This window comes from Protopterus annectens, chromosome 5.part0 (genome assembly GCF_019279795.1).
Source record: "Protopterus annectens isolate FY-2018-M chromosome 5.part0, PAN1.0, whole genome shotgun sequence".
In the NCBI taxonomy this organism is placed as follows: domain Eukaryota; kingdom Metazoa; phylum Chordata; order Ceratodontiformes; family Protopteridae; genus Protopterus; species Protopterus annectens.
This window is the reverse complement of record NC_056735.1, coordinates 1,444,844,818-1,444,865,129: the sequence shown is the minus strand read 5'-3', so window position 1 is coordinate 1,444,865,129 and position 20,312 is coordinate 1,444,844,818. Positions and strand designations below refer to the sequence as shown.

Genomic DNA, 20,312 nt, shown 5'->3' with positions numbered 1-20,312 from the left:
TTATCAATAAAATCATTTATCATTTTGGTAACACCACATCAAATACATATGGATGCAGTTCCAATAAAATGACAGTAAAGGGGAATCTTCATCTGCTGAAGCCACCAGCGGCACCATCCAATAACCCCAAGCATTAAAAAGTCTGGAAATAGGCTCACAAAATTTAATGAAAATTGGTCACACAGCTACTCTAGTTTTACACAATTCACACTACAATCACATACACAAATTTCGAATAGAATGGAATTTCTGTTAATTGTACTTTCTTAAACACAATGAACACAGCTTAATGGCTGGTATCATTTACCATTCATTTTAGGAGACACTTTCATTTCAAAATAAGTTCATTTCCAATACTAACCTGTGATAAAGTTGTGTGAGTGCTGTCAAACTCCTCTAGCTTTCTACAGGCATCAGCCACTGCAGCTCTGTGAGCAGGGTCCCAGAGTTTCTCCTTCCGTTCTTTCTGTAAAAGTAGTAACCTCCATTAGTCAGTCTGCAATATAGGACATTTACTTTGCAACATTCTTTGCAACTAATCTAATCCAAACAGCTACCTGCTGTTACAGCAAAACCTAGCTTTTCAAAGACCCAGACACCACATGGCCACATGTCTATTTTCCAAATATAAATGAAACTAGGATAAAATAATTTGCACCGCAAGTGGAAAAATTCAGCCTGAATACAAACGTTGTGGTCATTACTCAAAATAACCTTCATATGCATACTTACCAAAGAGAACAATTATGCGAACGCACTTACTATAACACAAAATTGCTAAATTCGAATCAGTGTTGCACTACTACTACTAATCCATAGAAATGAACCACAAGCAGGCATCTGCCTGGCTGGCTAGATTCACAGTTCAGTGGTCATCTCAATGCAGGACGGCATCTTTCTACTGGGGGATACAAGCTTGTATCCTAAACAAAAGTAAGTCAGCTTGCACTATCTTTGCTTCTTTTTTGCCAATGAAGAAATCATTCAGACGCCATGTGAAGCAAACAGACAACCTCCTTATGCTTTTATCCTTTTAGACTAAAAAAAAAAGGAGTCATCCTACTGCAGGTATTGATATGCTACCAGATAAAGGTTTTCTCAGAAGTAATGGACAGTGAGCAATACTCTGTCTTCCCCCATCTCAGCCATGACATAAAATACATACCATTAGGGAATCTGAGCATATGAGTGGGGCAGGATGGAGGTAGTACTGGAAAAATGATACTGCATACATATCTAGCTATGACCTCTAGGAACTCTCAACTGTATTACATTCTTCATATGGATCTTTGTTGCAGTGATATTCATGACCAATGGGAAGAGTACTAAAGCAGTGTCAGCCCTGGGAGGTGGAAAACAGAGCCAGCCACAGTAGTGGCAACTATCACAAAAATTACTTTAAAATAGCAGTACCAAACTGCACCTAGCTGCAAGGCTGGAGATTACCAAGTATCAACAAATATTGCACACCAATCCAGACTGCAACCCTAGTCAAATGCTCATTATGTCTACAACTTTCCCAACCACCTTGTTTCACTCCTTTCAAACTTACTCATTCCCAATTCCCACAACATATACAAGAATCTGTCAAAGAGCCACCCTTAACTTTCTGCAGCACAGTTATCCATACACCCGTTAGCACTCTAGATTCTCTATCCCAAAGTGAAACATCCCCATTTCATAGTGAAATCCCATGACAGTATCCTTATTTTGTACTTGCAGGGAAAATTCAGTGGAATGCTTACTCCACCTAGTTTTACAGCCAGCAAATTTCCTCCTACAACTTACTTACCTCCTGAAAGAAGCACACCATAGGGGTACTATCAGTTTTTGGTCCACCACACTTCCAAACACACTAACTCCTTCCGCCAACCTTCCTCCTTTAACTATTTGGGAACCCTATACCATATACACTACAACCAGAACAGCAGATCACAAATTGGTTCCACAGCCTTCAACCCATAGGTCACTTCTAAACATGTTTTCCAATATATTTCATTCTTCCAAAGATTATTCTCTATTACTCACCTGTTCCTCAGAATATCCAGCTCCATCTCAACATCTCTACTCCCCAATTCCACAGAAAACATATAGAGCACCTATTTTTCCAGTTATTTGAAAATAAATCTGCTCGGATACTTTTTCAGACTTTTCAGTACTTCTGCTTCACTCTCTCATTTGCAAATACCTCAACTAATTACTAATCACACAGTAAGATAGCTATACCTCTATCAATTAATTGGAATTCTTCTCAGGAATAATTAAAACCCAAACACGCTCATTTAGTCTCCTGACCAAAAAGATCCCCAACAAAAGTACAGTTGTGGAAAATCTTACCATAACAGTACATGCCCTTTTCACTGTTGCAGTATTCTTCACCTAAGGGATCTCTTGCCAAGGACAGCCCAATGCCCGGCCAGTATACCAAAGCCTTCACCTGTTCCCCTTGCAAGACGTAGGGCATAAACATGATGTACGAACACAAACACTCAGAATTGAAAAAGCCCCAGGAGAAAGAGTACTCTCTGGGGTAATGAACATATGAATCTTTAAAGAAAGATAATGAAGGGCTCCTCAGCCAGAAGGGCAAACAACCAGAACACAGGTCAACAGTGAAGAGAAGAACCACTGTAATGCTATGATAAGATTTTACATGACTGTACTATATCTCGTCCACATCACTGTTGTACTCCTCACTTATGGGAGAGTACAACAGCTCAACAGGAAGTCACGGAGGAGGTAGCCACAGAGGAGCTCTCCACAAACCCATGCAGGATAGCCCTGGAAAAGGCTGCTCTGGCCTGGAAAGAGCATCCATCTCGTGATGTTTAATGAAAGTATGAAGAGAAGATGAAGTAGCAGTCACAAGAACAGAACTGGTATCCTGACCCTTGAAAAAGGCACCAGAGAAGTCAACTTCCCTAGCAGAACATGGCTTTACAGACAAGCAAAGACATTTGCCATGAAAAGAATAACAAAAGAAATCCAGAAAGAGATGGTTTGCTTAGAGGCAGCAAAACCAAAAGTCCTGGGATGAAAAGAAACAAAAAGTTGCTCAGACTTGAAAACAACTTTAGTTTTATCTAAATAATATTGGAGTTGTCTATGCAAATCCAAGCTGTGAAAAACCTTCTCAATAACAGACAGCACAGCAGACAAAAAAGAAAGAAGATTAACAGACTGATTAAGGGAGAATTCATTAACTACCTTGGACGTAAAACACAGATTAGTGTGAATAGATACCCTGTCTCTATGATGACCAAAAAAACAGGAAATAGCCATAACATCGTGAAGTTCAGACACTCTAGGAAGAGGTAAGAGCCAAAAGAAGAACAGTTATCCAAGCACAATGTTTTAAGGAAGCTGAAGAAGCAGGTTCAAAAGAAACATGAGTCAATTTGTCAATCACAAAACTGAGATCCCATGAAGATGGAATAAGCTTCCTGGGGGGCCCTGATATGAAGGATGCCTTTAAGAAATTGATTGACCTCAAACTAAATCCCAGAGGAGGAGTCAAGGGCAGACAAGCAAAAATTGTATACAAATGAGCTTTAACTGAAGAATATGCTAAACCAGCATGGAACAGATCACACAAGCAAGACAGAACTTGAGGAGACTTCAAAGACAGGGGATCACGATGGTGAAATAGGCACCAGACAGAAAATATTTTCCATTTGGACATACAGAATTTTTTGGTAGTGGGTTTCCTGGCCTCCCACAGAACCCTAAGCAAGTTCTCAGAAACAGGTGCCTAAAAATGATCAAAATCCTATCACCCACAGTATCAGCAGAAGAGTGGACAGCTGAGAATGGACAAGAGATCCCTCATCTTGTTTGAGAAGATCCACCCGGTGAGGTAATTTATGGTAATTGCCCCTGGCCAAGTGAAGGGGAAAACAAAGCTGTCTGGGCCAAAAGGGAGTCACCAGCAAGCTTATGGAAAAGTCCTGCCTGATCTTGTGCAGAACTCATGGTAACCGAGAAAGAGGAGGGCAGTGTTAAGAAACATCCTCTTCCAAGGAAAAGGCAGGGAATCCTCTTTCCAAGTTGAAGCACTTGGGACTCATGAACAGAATAGAGGAAGCTATCTATACAGGGAGTAGATGAGATCTACCCGAGGAATACCCATCAATGGACAATGTCCAAGAACACATCTCTTTAAAACATCCATTCGTAAGCTTGTGTTCTGGACCTGCCTAAAGAGTCTACCACTAGACTGTGCTCTGGGAATGTAAACCTCTTGAAGAGACACTTGATGCTGGACAGCTAGATCCCAGGCCTGAAGAAACAGTCTGCAAAGGAGAGTTAGGACCTTGTATCCTCCTGCTTGTTATGCTTGTTAACATACCATGATACTGTCAGTGAAGAGTTTCAGGGTCCGAGGATGAAAGAGGAAATGAAAAGCTTGCAGAGCCCTCATCTTTTATACAGATATGATCCAACCTCTGATGAGGAGGCCAGAGACCTCAGACCTTTAGGGGGGTACAAGAGGCACCCCATCCCATGTCTGATGCATCTATAAAAATCTGCTGAAGTGGGAAACGGAGCCTGAAAAGCAACCCTGGATCAAGAGAGAGTTGATGAATCCAACACTGAACCTCAAACTTGAGACAAGGAAGAAAAGGAACAGGGAACTCCAGGGGGAGCAATGTTGGAGTCGCATGAATTGGAGGTACCACTGAAATTTCTTCAATCACATGGGGCCTGGTGAGAGAGAGGATGGGAATGGTGTAGGCCATAAATCCCAGGACTCTGAGAAATTAACTGGTCGCGACAGAGGACAGAGGAAAATGAGACTGGAAAAAGGTGGTCAAGGATAGAATCTTGGGGACAGAAAGAGATGCCAGCATGGGAATGGACTGAAGCCTGCATTCAAGGAAAACATGATCCTGGGAAGGCATTAGAACCACTTGCTGGAAATTTTATGGTGAACTCCAGACTGTGCACATGACAAGTGGTAAGCTAGAGATCTTGACAGGTTGCTGGGAGAAGGAGCATGAATAAGCAGATCATAGAATCTCTAGAAAAGGAACATCTGTCATCGTCTTTTGCAGGCTTTGAGGTATTCAGGAGTGAGGCACTTGAATATCCTTGGAGTAGTGGAAAGACCAAGGGGCAAAGCAGGCAAGTGAAAATACAAGGAAGAAACAGAGAAACAAATTTCCTGAACAGAGGATAAATGGGGATGTGAAGGTATGCATCCTTGAGATCCAGAGAACACCATAAATGTCTGGGTAAGCAGAAGAGGAAACAAGGTCTGAACATCTGAAAAAAGTGATCTTGAGAAAGGTGTTGAGCAGAGAAAGATCCACAACTGGTCTCAGTGCACTCTCTGTCTGGGGAACTAAAGATTCTGGAGTAAAACTTCTATCCCAGTTGAGTGACAGAAAAGAGCTGAATGGTGCCCTGATCCAACACAGACTACAGAACCTCTGGAAAATGAAAAAGCTGTTCTCAAGTAGGTAAAGGAATACTTGAAAAGAGAGGAATGGACTTCTAAACAATATCCATGATGGATAATAGGGAGAACCCTAGAATCTGAGGTGATCTGAAACAAGTTTTGAAGAGAAGGAGACCAGAGACACAAGGAGACACGGCCAAGGGGAAGGGTAGGCAGGGTCAAACTTCAAACAGAACTAGGCTTATCCTGAAAAGAAGGTTTATGGTAGGTAGGAGTCAGAGTAGACTTAGAACGAACATGCCTAGAACCCTTCTTATTTTTAGGAGGGGGACAAGTCTGTCTACAAGCAAAGGCAGACTTGGAAGGCTAGTTCCTCTGAAACTTGGGAATAGGGAGGACAACTATATGCTTAAGTTCCTACAAGGACTCACCCTTTATCCTGAAAAGGCTTAAATAAGTCAACAGCAGTAGTCCCAAAAAGACTCTATTCCCAACAGGAACATCAAAAAGCTTGGCCTTGATATCATCAGGTAAAGCCTGAAGACATAGCCAGAAATAATGCCTCATCACTTAAAGGAAGCAGCTCTTGAAGAGATCACAGCTGTATTCTACTGAGTGGCAGGAAACTTGAGAAGTGGATTCTAACAAGGAATGGACCGGAGCCTTCCCTTCAGAATCAGGAAGGTCAGATACTACATTACAAACCTAGGAGAGGAGGACCGATACATACCTGGTCATATGAGTTTGGAAGTTGAACAATCTATTAGTAGTATTAATTTCTTGGATTTAACTATCCTAAAAGAGCCAAATGGCTCCATCTCTACCACCATATATAGGAAGCCATGCTGGAGAAATGCTATTCTCCATTACAATAGCATGCACCCACGACACGTGTTTCACAACGTGGTTAAGGGGCAGTTTTTGAGAACATCACGTTTATGTAGTAAGGAAGAAGATAGGAATCTGCAATTGAATTCAATTGAAAACTTTTTTATGGATAGGGGATATCCGCATACTCTATTAAATGAGATAAGATCCTCCACCTTTGATACCGGGCTGAATACTAACATGAGACGGGGGACCCATGTGCAAGGTCTCAGGGTACATCAGTACGATACAAAGGTAACATTTACAACTAGATATACAAATGACATTCACTATATTAACAACATCATTAGTAATAATTGGAAAATCCTATTATTGGATGTATATGTAGCACAGATAGTTGGAAACAAATCAACTTTCAGATATAGAAATAGTAAAAACCTGAAAAGGTTATTATGTAATGAGAAAGTAGATGGCCTAAAGTTGGATATTAGGCAGTTATTGAGAAATGGGACGTACCCGTGTAATAGATGTAACATGTGCAGATTTATCTCCAAGATCCAACCTTTTACGGTTCCGGACCTGGAATATACTTTTAGACCACTTTTTTATGCTACCTGTGAGTCTAAAAACCTAGTTTACTTAGCTACATGTGAAGCCTGTGAGGCATATTATGTGGGGTTGACGTCCAGGAGACTCAAGGACCGCATTTATAACCATAATTATGACATCAAAAGAACCATCTTGACCAATGCTTTAGCCAAGCACAGCCACATGTTTCCTAACCATTGCTTTAGGTTCAGAGTATTACAATTGATATATAACAACAAAAGAGAAGGAAATAATATGTGCTACCTTGAACTGAGTTGAATTGGATTCTAAAATTAAGGGCACACATTGAACCAGGGCTGAATCAGGCGTTAAGTATAAAACCAGCATTGGTAAGACGTAGATGAAAGTTAGTTTACTTTTTGAATGCATTTGCAATATGTGTAATAGGAATTGAATTGTTACTAAATATTATCATGAATTTTGTTCCATGCAATAGTTACTATAAATTTTGATAGTTGTTAGTTTTTATTTATATATATATATATATATATATATTTACATTATTTATATATATATATATATATATATATATATATATATATATATGTATATATTATTATTGAATCATGACACTGAACATGTATTTTTTATATGGATTATTTAATCCAAGTGCTTTGTAATGTTGTTGTTTTTATGATGAAGTCAACAGGATATATAGTTTATGTTCCTTCACTCGAATATATTTCACATATATATGTATTACAACAGAATTTCTTTTTAGTACATATAATGTTTAATATAAACTACCTCATACTACACGTTATCGAACACATATGCTGTTTGCTTAAGAGAATGAGATGAATAGGTATATAATTGCAAGGATGGTTAATTAATTGGTTGATTTTATACAATGCATCTGTTTTAATTCCACAATTAGCAGGGAGTTTTTAGTATAAATACCTATGAATTTGTGTTATTGTTGAAACCTGAAGAAGCATACCTTGGCAGTACGTGAAAGCACTAGTTCTACAATAAATACCTTTTATTACTACTTCGTGGTGTCTCCTGCACAATTTTGATTTTGCTGGATCTTGAGAAAGGTGTTGAGCAGAGAAAGACCCACAACTGGTCTCCGTGTACTCTCTGTCTGGGGAACTAAAGATTCTGGAGTAAAACTTCTATCCCAGTTGAGTGACAGGAAAGAGCTGAATGGTGCCCTGATCCAACACAGACTACAGAACCTCTGGAAAATGAAAAAGCTGTTCTCAAGTAGGTAAAGGAATACTTGAAAAGGGAGGAATGGACTTCTAAACAATATCCATGATGGATAATAGGGAGAACCCTAGAATCTGAGGTGATCTGAAACAAGTTTTGAAGAGAAGGAGACCAGAGAGACAAGGAGACACGGCCAAGGGGAAGGGAAGGGAAGGCAAGGTCAAACTTCAAACAGAACTAGGCTTATCCTGAAAAGAAGGTTTATGGTAGGTAGGAGTCACAGTAGACTTAGAACAAACATGCCTAGAACCCTTCTTATTTTTAGGAGGGGGACAAGTCTGTCTACAAGCAAAGGCAGACTTGGAAGGCTAGTTCCTCTGAAACTTGGGAATAGGGAGGACAACTATATGCTTAAGTTCCTACAAGGACTCACCCTTTATCCTGAAAAGGCTTAAATAAGTCAACAGCAGTAGTCCCAAAAAGACTTGATTCCCAACAGGAACATCAAAAAGCTTGGCCTTGATATCATCAGGTAAAGCCTGAAGACATAGCCAGAAATAATGCCTCATCACTTAAAGGAAGCAGCTCTTGAAGAGATCACAGCTGTATTCTACTGAGTGGCAGGAAACTTGAGAAGTGGATTCTAACAAGGAAAGGACAGAAGCCTTCCCTTCAGAATCAGGAAGGTCAGATACTACATTACAAACCTAGGAGAGGAGGACCGATACATACCTGGTCATACGAGTTTGGAAGTTAATGGTCTTAAAGGACAAGGTGGCAGCCATCCAAATTTTCTTGCCCAAACGTTCCACAGCTCGACTATCCTTATCAGAAGTAACGAGTTTAGCAGATGGCAACAATTTAGTGGGATTGTCAGAAGAAACTGATACCACAGAAGGATCAGCAAAAGGGCACGTAAAGAAATGTGCAGTCCTCAGGCACCTTTTAGAACATGTGAGGCTTCTTTGGAGCAGTAAGCTGAGCGTCGTGGGCTACAAAGGGTGCAGAAAAGCTATCCAAAAGGGCAGCCAGAACAGGAGGGACAGCTGAAGGTTTGGAAGACTCCATTTGTAGGAGATCACAGTACCTCTTTTGAATGTCACAGACCTGGGGACAGTCCACTTAAAATAGTCCATCATGCCAGCAATAGTAGCCCTATAATATATATATATATATATATATATATATATATATATATATATATATATATATACATATATATACATATATATATATACATATATACACATACACACACATACACACACACATATACATATATATATATATATATATATATATATATATATATATAAATATATATAAAATATATATATATATTACACACATACACATCTGTACAGATGCTCGACTGCATCTTTCACCGAATCCCAATTTGGTGAGCATGTTTGCAAGAAAGTGCTTTTCATCGAAGCAGCACTTTCGTGTAAGGATGCTTGTTGTTCTGGTCATACTACGGTGCAGTAAGGGAAAATTCCTTTTTCCCCCACTGTAGTGGGGCATCGGAGTGAGAAAATTCCTTTTTCCCCCCACTGTAGTGCGACATCGGAGTGAGAATATTAAAATAGGGAGTGTGGGGGGTGCAGGGGGGCTTGCCCCCTGCATTCAAGTAGATTTTGTGTCTTTTTTTTTTTTAAACATATTTTAAATGAAAGCACTTTTTCGCTGAAATCGCTTTCGTTAGTGTGTGTTCTGTGGTAATGGATTTGGGCTTTTGATCTTTCGATCAAAAGTCCTAGAGCCATATATATATATATATATATATATATATATATATATATATATATATATATATATATATATATATATACACACACATACATATACACACACACTAGTCAATAGTAAAAACAAACGATAGCAGCAAGGTAACCAGACACAACTCCATCTGCTGTTTAAATAAGAACGTCTTTATTATAAAAATGAACAAAAGGTAAGCACTTCGCTAAAATAGCTTTATCAGACCTTCAAACAAAAAAGAACTAAATGATACATTTATAGTACTGGTCATAAACCCTTGAGCAACCCAAATCGATCATCAGTTCAAATTAAAATCATGTGATGTTACAATGTATCAAAGCATTTAAAGTAGTAACTCCAATGTTAAAAATGCACTTGTAAAACAACCCAAAATCTTCACCTTGAAGCTAAACAGTATGACTGTATAATAAAGATGCACATCCAAATGATTAATGTTGCTGTCTCATCAAGTGTATATACAGCATGAATGGTCAAAGAAACATTGTTTATCTAAAGCACTTCAAATCTAAAAACATTAAAATGTCAAAATGACACATACCATCAAAAAGCAAACACAAATTCAATGTTTACTGATTCTGCGTGCTTTAAGCAAGGGCTTGATGGATGCCCTTTCGTTTAACCCTCTCCCTCTGTCTGCTCTAAGACTAATGATCCAGTGAGTTCCCCTATTCTCAGTATGGTTCCTAAGATCACCCTCACGAATATGTGGGGTGACCTTAAACCCAAACTTATGGGAGTCACCCATTGTTCTAATATGCTTAGGAAGGGCAGTGTTCAGATAGAGTCCTAATGCCATAAAGGTGTTCCCTTATTCTGTCCTTAAAGGGTCTGTTGGTCTTTCCCACATAGAAACAACGGCAGCATTCGCACACCACTAAATAAACATTAGAGGTTGAGACTTGAGACAGCAACATTAATCATTTGGATGTGCATCTTTATTATACAGTCATACTGTTTAGCTTCAAGGTGAAGATTTTGGGTTGTTGTACAAGTGCAATTTTAACATTGGAGTTACTACTTTTAAATGCTTTGAGACATTGTAAGATCACATGATTTTAATCTGAACTGATGATTGATTTGGGCTGGTCAAGAGTTTATGACCAGTACTATAAATTGTTTTTACTATATATATATTACACATATATATATATAGACACAAACATATAAAATCAAACACATATACACGTTTTTTTTTTTTTACAGTTTATCATTTTTCTTATAACATACTCATTGTTAATTCTTCCATAATTGAATCCCCACTCCTTCTTCCACAACCATAATCTAATTTTTTGCAATGTGTGTTTGCCAAAATCCATTTCCCATTAAACAAAATTTCATTCAGGCTTTCAATTATTTTTCTACACTTCTCAGATATTCTTTCTTATTCTTATAATATCCATACACAATAATATTCATATTTATATTGTTTATATCATTACTATTCTCAAAACAATTTTCTTCACATACTTTTTTCCAAAGTTTTGCCCCTCTTTTACGTTTCAAAAAAAAGCATGCTCGGTTTTCTCTTCATCCCCACAAAATAAACACACTCTTTCAACTTGCCTTTTATATGGCATACCTCTCTTTACTGGTAACTTGTTTATTACCAGTCTCCACAGAAAATCTTGACACTGCTATCTTGGTTCACCACTTTTCCTTACTTTAATGCCTTTAAGCACTTCTAGTAAATGTTTCCATGGATTTACATAACAATATTGTTATACCAAATTATACCACATCCTTTGCTCTCTCTCTCTATACCATCAATTTTTATTTTCCATGTTAGTATTTTTTCTTGATACCATCAATTTTTATTTTCCCTGTTAGTATTTTTTCTTGATAATTTTTAATTTCCTCATTTATATATTTTACTCTCTCATTTTCATGATTTCTCAGGATTTTTATACTTATATTTAAACATTCTCACTATTAATTTATTGTTTTCTTCATTTAATCACATCTGTATTGCCTTGCTGTAAGCAAGTTAAGTTATGGTACAGTAATTTCTTTTAGATTCAATAAGGAATATAGTAAAGATTAGTTTAGATTGCTTTACACAATAGTGAACTCCTCCCTGGTTAGATCCAACCACAAACTAATTACCTTGGAAATCCACATCCCTCCCACCCCCCATGCAAAGGTAACCACCACCACAAAAAACTTCTCCAAAGCTAACTTTGGGCTCCTTAAAACAGAAGTGGTTAACTTCATGGCACCCATGCAAATGGAGGTCAATTACATGATCGCAGAATCATACAACAATGCACTGTACAAACACGTACACAAATGCATGGATCTCGCCATACCCAACAGAACAAAGATACTCTCCTCCAAAAAAAAGGAAGCCAATCTGGTGGTCCCCTGCCATAAACTCTAAAACAGGAGGAGGAAACTAATGTGGAATAAGGTTAAGTCCCAAGACTGGAAAAAGTCCTTCATCAGCCTCAACAAAAAGTTGAGATCCCTCATCAAATCCTTTAAGCTAGCTATGAAATCAGAATTGCAGCAGACAGTAAAGAAAACCACAAGGCCTTCTATAGTTATGTAAAGAATCTCCACGGGAATACCAAAGATTTGGTCTGAGCTAGTGCACAATGGTACCTCCTATACTGAGCCAACAGATATTGCCAATATACTGGCTGACTCTGTGTCAACTTTACCCCCCCCCACCAAGGGACCAGTCAAAATACAAGTAGATTGCCAGGCACCCAGTATTACTGCTACACAGGTTAAAACAGCACTGTCCAAGGCCAAGAATACAGCTTCTATGGGACCTGACAATATCCCTGGCTGTGTTCTACATGAACTACAGAGTTAACTGCCACCTCACCTGTATGTCCTGTTCAAGTCACAGCCTCACCTCAGGCTTTGTCCCTACCAAATGGCGCACTGCTACAGTCATCCCTCTCCACAAAGGGGGAGTGACTACAGACCCTGGGAACTTTCACCCCATTAGCCTGATGAATCTGATATGCAAAGCTATGGAACGCATCACATTGGACCTAATAAACAAGGATATAGGGAATCTCCTAACTCTGGATCCCACACAGTTTGGTTTCGTCAAGGGTAGATCATGCCTGATAAACTTGGTCAACTTCTTTGAGTCAGTCACCAGAGATGTGGATGAGGGTAAGGTGTTTCATACAGCCTACCTTGATCTGGCAAAGGCCTTTGATACCATTTCCTCACTCAGGAAATATATAAAAACTCGCTAAGCTAGGCGTCAACCTCTATAATCACTAGGTGGGTTGCAAACTGGCTCACAGGTAGAACCCACAGTGTTAAAGTAGCTGACTCAATGTCAGACTGCTGACCAGTCAGGAGTGGAGTCCCACAGGGTTCGGTCCTGGGTTCTCTCCTGTTTGGTATCTACTTCTCTGACGTCCAGGCCAATACGAAGGGACTCTGGCTGACAAAGTTCACAGACAATTGCAAGTTGGGAGCTATTATTAACTTCCCCACTGATGTTGACATCCTACAGAAATGCTTCACTGAGACCAATGACTGGTGTCAGAACCACGGCTTTACGCTCAATGCCAAAAAATGTTGTTGTCATCCCCTTTGGGAAAAACCCAGTTCCCATGAATTACCACATCGATGATAGTCCACTGAACACAGAAGGCGTTATAAGAGATCTGGGAACACAGGTTGACAACAACCTCTCGTTTGACTACCACATTGCTACTGTGGTCAGAAAGGTCTTCTATGTGGCACATCTCATTACTAAGGGTTTTGTATCCAGGAAGAAAGAGGTCATTGTCTCCCTCTACTCTTCCCTCATTAGGCCAATCATTGACTACTTTGCCCCATTTGGCATGTACCTCACCAAACACCTGCAACAACTGGAGAAGCCGCAAAAGTACCTCACAAAGAGGATCCTAGGCCTTAAACATTTGCCTTATATGGACAGACTAAAAAAATTCCAACTATTCTCTGACTCATATCACCTACTTAGAGGCGATCTCTGCTTGACTTACAAAGCCATGTCTGACCAGGCTCTGTTAGAAATGCTACATCTAAAGAAATCCCAATCCCTCTGCACCACATGCTCCAGAGACCTCAACTTCATTACCGCAATCAACAGAATATGCTGGAGGGACAGGTTAATAACCTAGAGAATGCCCATGCTATGGAATAAACTTCCCATACATGTCAAGCAGAGCACCTAAATGACCCTTTTCAAGAGAAATCTTGATGAGTGGATGGGAAATAGAAAATTCACCACAAGGATCACTCCAGAGGCTTTACTCGACAGAGGCACTGGGAACTAAGGTCGGGTGGCATGATGCCTGGGTAATCCTATGGGCTAGGCTTGTAAAGGCTCCAGGGCCATTAGCCTAGTACACACCTATGAACCTATGTTTTCTGTATTTATTTGAGACTGTCCTGCAATGTTTTAATAATTGCCTGGGCAAAAGGGGGCATAACTAGTAAACCTGTGCCAGCCTTTCCCAGGTGTGTGTGTGCGTGTGGGCAAGTGTGTATAAATCAAATCTCAAAGTGTGTGCGTGTTTCAGCTACTTAGGCAGGGACACGAAGCACTGGTTGGACAGAAAGTGTGCTGGAGTTTTTGGTTTTGCCACTCAGCTAAGATCTCAACCCTATAGCTATGCCAGTGGGAAGTCTTATTGGGGATCTGGAAAAAGGGAGAAACCATCCCCAGACTGACTGTGGCCTCTGTGTGCTCTTAAAGGAAATTGCACTTTACTGTGTGTGTACTTGTTATCCTCCCTGTGTACGTCCCCCAATGTTACCGATGGTGAGGACTAAGGCTCCTTGATTACTGGGCCAGTGCTGGGGCATCACTCAAACAAATATTCCACTGATGGGACAACCCATCCTAGTCTCGTACCACATTTCATGCATATCTATATACTCAACCACCCATTCACTAAAACTCTATTATTCTGATATACTAACATGCACACACTCCTAATTTTATTACCTATTCCATGCTTCTCCATAACATCCCATAAAGCATCAAGCCCTGCTGTATCAAATGCCTTGCCAATATAACCTACCATAAGTTTCACATCCTCCCTTTTACTTGCATCATCGACAATTTTTCTCACAACCAATAACAATTCTTGACATCCCTTCCCTTTTATATCATATATACTTTCTTCTATGTTTGTTTGTTTGTGTCTTTCGGCTTTTCCCGGTTAGGGGTCGCCACAGCGGAACTCCGTTCCACTAATGATTGTCAGTAGATTTTTACGTACTGGCTTGCCGGGCCTAACGCACAACCTTCAACAAAGGAACGCCCATTCACACTACACAGAAGACGCTCTGAGAATATCCTTCCCTCCAGTCTCCAATGCATTATTCTCACAAAAAATATAAATCTGTGTAATGTAGTGTGATGGGTCTCCAACCTTTTACTTCATTCTTCTCATCTTTCTGCCATATCAGTTTATAATATTCCACTACATAACTTCACAAACAAACCCTTACTTCAACCATTCATTCAGTGCATTTAAAAAAAATACTTTCTGCCAAGCCATTTCTTGTGCATTCCATACCCTATACCATCTGGGCCCAATAGTGAATCAACATTTACTTTAAGTACTTCATCCAATCCACTAACAGTAACCTCTAACTTCTTCTGGAATTTTTTTTTTTTTTTTTTTTTTTTTTTTTACTTTCCCTCTTTTTAGTCTTGTACATATCTTCCACATACCGTACTATAATGCTCAATCTGCTCTTGTGCTTTTTACCTCTCCTTTTACATTTTCCTCATTATACTAACATCCTTCTTTACTATTTTACACAAATAGGCGGATACCTCCTCCTTTCCTCTTTGTAAATAATACATCTGCCTAAACAGTAATAACTTATTATTTTTCTCAATTTCTTTTATACATTTGTTTTTCCATAACATAACACTTTCTATTGTTCTCTAAATTCTCTAATACAGGTTTACACATTTTCTCTTCCTTTCTTACATCATCCTGCTGTTAGAAAAACAAAGTTGTGTACTCACCATAACTATGCATCTGTGTTGTACACTTTCATTTGTCCTCAATGTGTGGGTACTGGACCAGACCTCAGATCCAACTTGGCAGCATACACTAGACTTTTGGATCCAACTCTCCCTCTACCATAATACCGGAGTCAGCTAAAAATTCCTCAAATTGTGTTTGCTGCCTTACAGATTCTAAAGTAGAGAAAGAAGAAGGAAAGAACAAAACTGGGTTCAACCTAGAACAAAAGGTTCTACAGCATCCACAAGATCACTCCAGAAAATGAAAGGAAGGGGGAAGGAGGGTGGGGAGTTGAAAAAGAAAGAAAATGGACAATATAGAGGCATAGCTATGGTGAGTATATAACTTTAATATTTGATGTTGTCCTTTTCATTCATTCCTCAACGTGTGGGACACAGTCCCCAGCTATGTGAATCTTGGGTGGCCCTCATGGAAGAATATTCCAGAGAACTGCAGAACCAAAAGCAGCTCTGCTTTTGGAGGACAAATCTAGCTTATGATGAGCAATAAAGGTATATAAATTAGACCAGGTAGCTACTGCACAAATATCATTGATGGAAGTTCTAGACCAAAAGGTGGAAGAGGTTGCTACAGATCTAGTACAATGTGCTTTAGAAGCCTTTAACAGGGAGAGGCTTTGCTGTGTATAGGCAAAAGAAATGTAATCAGTAATCTATTTGGCCAGGGTAACTTAAGCAACTGGTGATCCCAATCTTTTCTGTGAAAAAGAAACGGCTGTCCCGATTTCCTAAAATCTTTTGTTCTGTGGAGATAAAACCATAGTTATCTACGTACACCTAGAAGGTATAGCATATGCTCTCCCTTATTATAAAAATTAGGTAATAATTGTTTGCTTAAAATTCAATTCAGATGCTACCTTCCGTATGAAGGATGGATCCGTTTGTAAAGTGACTCTGCCTTTGTGAAAAATAATGTAAGGGGATTTGGAAGATAGAGCATGGATCTCAGAAATTCATCTTGTAGATGTAACAGCTACAAGGAATGTCGTTTTCAAAGACAAAAATTGTAAATCAGACTTGACTAATGGTTCAAAGGGATTTTGGAGCAACTCTTGAGTATAATTGTTAAATCCTAAGGAAGTAATGGGTCTTTCACTCAAGGTCCAAGTAAAATGGTGCCTTTCAGGAAAGCCTTGCACAATTTGGAAGAAGCTAAAGAGGAAGCTTTTTCTCCAGAGTGAAAATTGGGCATATCTGCTAATTGTTCTTGGATTGTAAAAAACTAGCACCTTTTTGAAAAATAGATGCTAAAAATCCTAAAACCATAGACATAGGAGCAGTGAAAGCAATTTCCCTCCAAGAGCCCAGATTGAGAATATTTTCCATTTCCTCTTGTAGAGCTTCCTTGTAGAAGCTTTTTAGGAAGACAGGAGTATTCACTGGATGGGGGAGGAAAGCCTGAGTTATCTAGCTATTAACAGAATTTGAGAAATCATGAAGTCAGTCTGGAGCCTGGAATATTGGGAAGCTTCATCCTGGAGGGATGTGAGAGAAGTTCTAGACTGGGGGTCCAGTATCCATGGAGGATACAGAAGGTGAGACCAAAGGAAGGGGAACAACACTTGGTATGGACAAAAGGTGGCAATGAGGCAATGCTCTTTAACCAAAGTGCTTTCTGAAAGAATTTTGGAATCAGAGGTAATGGAGGATAAGCATAAAGGAGATTGGATGGCCAAACGTGGACTACAGCATCTCTCTGATACTCTCCCTGTGGGAGGATTAGGGCAGAGAACCTGCTGCACTTGAGGGGGGATGCAAAGAAATGGCACCAAGGTTGGCTCCAATAAATTTCTCTCCACCACTGATTTATAGGTGTGCACTAGGCTAATGGCCCTGGAGCCTTTACAAGCCTAGCCCATAGGATTACCCAGGCATCATGCCACCTGACCTTAGTTCCCAGTGCCTCTGTCAAGTAAAGCCTCTGGAGTGATCCCTGTGGTGAATTTTCTATTTCCCATCCACTCATTAAGACTTCTTTTGAAGAGGGCCAGTGAGGTGCTCTGTTTGACATGTATGGGAAGTCTATTCCATAGCATGGGCAGTCTCTGGGTTATGAACCTGTCCCTCCAGCATGTTCTGTTGACTGTGGTAATGAGGCTGAGGTCTCTGGAGCATGTGGTGTGGAGGGATTGGGATCTAGATGTAGCATTTCTAACAGAGCTGGGTGAGACATGGCTTTGTAAGTCAAGCAGAGATCACCTCTAAGTAGGCGATATGAGACCGAGAATAGTTGGAGTTTTTTTGAGTCTGTCCATATAGGACAACTGTTCAAGGCCTAGGATCCTCTTTGTGAGGTACTTTTGTGGCCTCTCCAGTTGTTGCATGTTTCTAGTGAGGTACATGCCAAATGGTGCATTGTACTTGATGACTGGCCTAATGAGGGAAGAGTAGAGGGAGATAATGACCTCTTTCATTTTGGATGTAAAACCCTTAGTAATGAGACGTGCCACATAGGACTTTCTGACCACAGTAGCAATGTGGTGGTCAAAAGATAGGTTGCTGTCAACCGGTGTTCCCAGATATCATATAATGCCTTCTGTGTTCAGTGGACTACAACTGATGTGGTAATTCATGGGAACTGAGTTTTTCCCAAAGGGGATAACAACATTTTTTGGCATTAAGCTTAAGGCCATGGTTCTGACATCAGTCATTGGTCTTAGTGAGGCCTTTCTGCAAGATGTCAACATCACTTGGGGAGTTAGTAATAGCTCCCAACTTGAAATCGTCTGCGAACTTTGTCAGCCAGAGTCCCTTCGTGTTGGCCTGGACTTCAGAGAAGTAGATACCAAACAGGAGAGGACCCAGGACCAACCCTTGTGGGACTCCACTCATGACTGGTTGGCAGTCTGAATTGGAATCAGCTACTTTCACACTGTGGGTTCCATCTGTGAGCCAGTTTGCAACCCACCTAGTGACACAGAGGTTGATGCCTAGCTTAGTGAGTTTTTCTATGATAATTGAGTGAGGAATTGTATCAAAGGCCTAGGCCACATCAAGGCAGGCTGTATGAACCACCTTGCCTTCATCCACAACTCTGGTGACGGACTCAAAAAAGTCAACCAGGTTGAGCAGGCATGATCCACCCTTCACAAAACCAAACTGTGTGGGATCCAGAGTTTGGAGATTCCCTATATTCTTGTTTATTAGGTGCATGATGATGTGCTCCACAACTTTGCATATCAGACTCATCAGGCTAATGGGGCAATAGTTCCCAGGGTCTGTAGTCACTCTTTCTTTGTGGAGTGGACTCACTGTATCTGTGCACCATTCAATGGGGATAAAGCTTGAGGTGAGGGTATCACTCAACAAGGCACATAGGTGTGGTACCAGTTCACTCTGTAGTTCATGTAGAACACAGCCAGGGATATTGTCAGGTCCCATTGAAGCTGTATTCTTGGTCTTGGACAGTGCTGTTTTAACCTGTGCAGCAGTAATACAGGGTGCCTGGCAATCTACTGGCATTGTGGTTGGTCCTTTTGGGGGAGGGGGTAAAGTTGGCACTGAATCTGTCAGCCAGTACATTGGCCATATCTGTTGGCTCGGTATAGGAGGTACCATTGTGCAATAGCTCAGACCAAATTTGGGTATTGCCATGGAGATTATTTACATAACTATAGAAGGCCTTGTGGTTGTCTTTACTATCTGCTGCAATTCTGTTTTCATAGCTAGCTTTAGAGGATTTGATGAGGGATCTCAACTTTTTGTTGAGGCTGATAAGGGAGTTTTTCCAGTCTTGGGACTTCACCTTATTCCGCATCAGTTTCTTCCTTTTGTTGTAGTTTGTTTATGGCAGGGGACCACCAGATTGGCTTAATTTTTTTGGAGGAGAGCATCTTGGTTCTATCAGGTATTGTGAGATTCATGCATTTGTGTACGTGTTCGTACAGTGAGTTGGTGTATGATTTGGCAGTCATGCAACTATTCTCCATTTGCATGGGTGCCTTGAAGTTAGCCACCTCAGTTTTTAGGAGCCCAAAGTTAGCTTTGTAGAAGTTTTTCATGGTGGTTACCTTTGCGGGGGATTTTCAAGGTGATTAGTTTGTGGTTGGATCTAATCAGGGAGGAGTTGACTATTGGTGTAGAGCAACGGTCACCCATGTTAGTAATGACGAGGTCAAGGATGTTGCTACTTCTAGTGGGGGTAAGAACGAGCTGGTCCAGAGCATTGGAATTAATGAATTCCAGGAAACGTTGGGCAAGTGTATTGGTACACTAGTAGTTTTACCAGTTAATGGAGGGTTGTTGAAGTCGCCCGGTATGAGAGTGTTAGGTTGGACCCTAATATTCTCCAGGGTGCTTAGGAACATGGAGTGTGAGTCTTGGGACATGGTTGGGGACCTATAGCAGGCTGCGACCTGAATTGCTGTTTTACCCAATGTTAACTGCATCTGAAGAATCTCTGATGCGTTATGTTGGGCTACCAGTCTGGAGGTGTGCACAACTTTTATGAATATGGAAAGACCAGCCCCTTTGGAGCTTCGGTCCAAGTTCTGGGAACGAAAGGTGTGGAATGAGTTCTAGCCTGGTAGTGCA

The 20,312-nt window shown here is 40.2% G+C and overlaps 1 protein-coding gene across 2 annotated transcripts in view; it reads right to left on the bottom strand.

Annotated features, from left to right (window-relative positions):
• Positions 1 to 20,312, bottom strand: part of TPP2 (tripeptidyl peptidase 2) — a 2,672,548-nt gene that overhangs the window by 2,503,485 nt on the left and 148,751 nt on the right. For both annotated transcript variants that reach the window (XM_044071246.1, XM_044071247.1), the window contains exon 4: positions 362 to 466. In XM_044071246.1, coding sequence (XP_043927181.1) covers positions 362 to 466 — 105 coding nt within the window. The remainder of the gene's footprint in view (positions 1 to 361; positions 467 to 20,312) is intronic.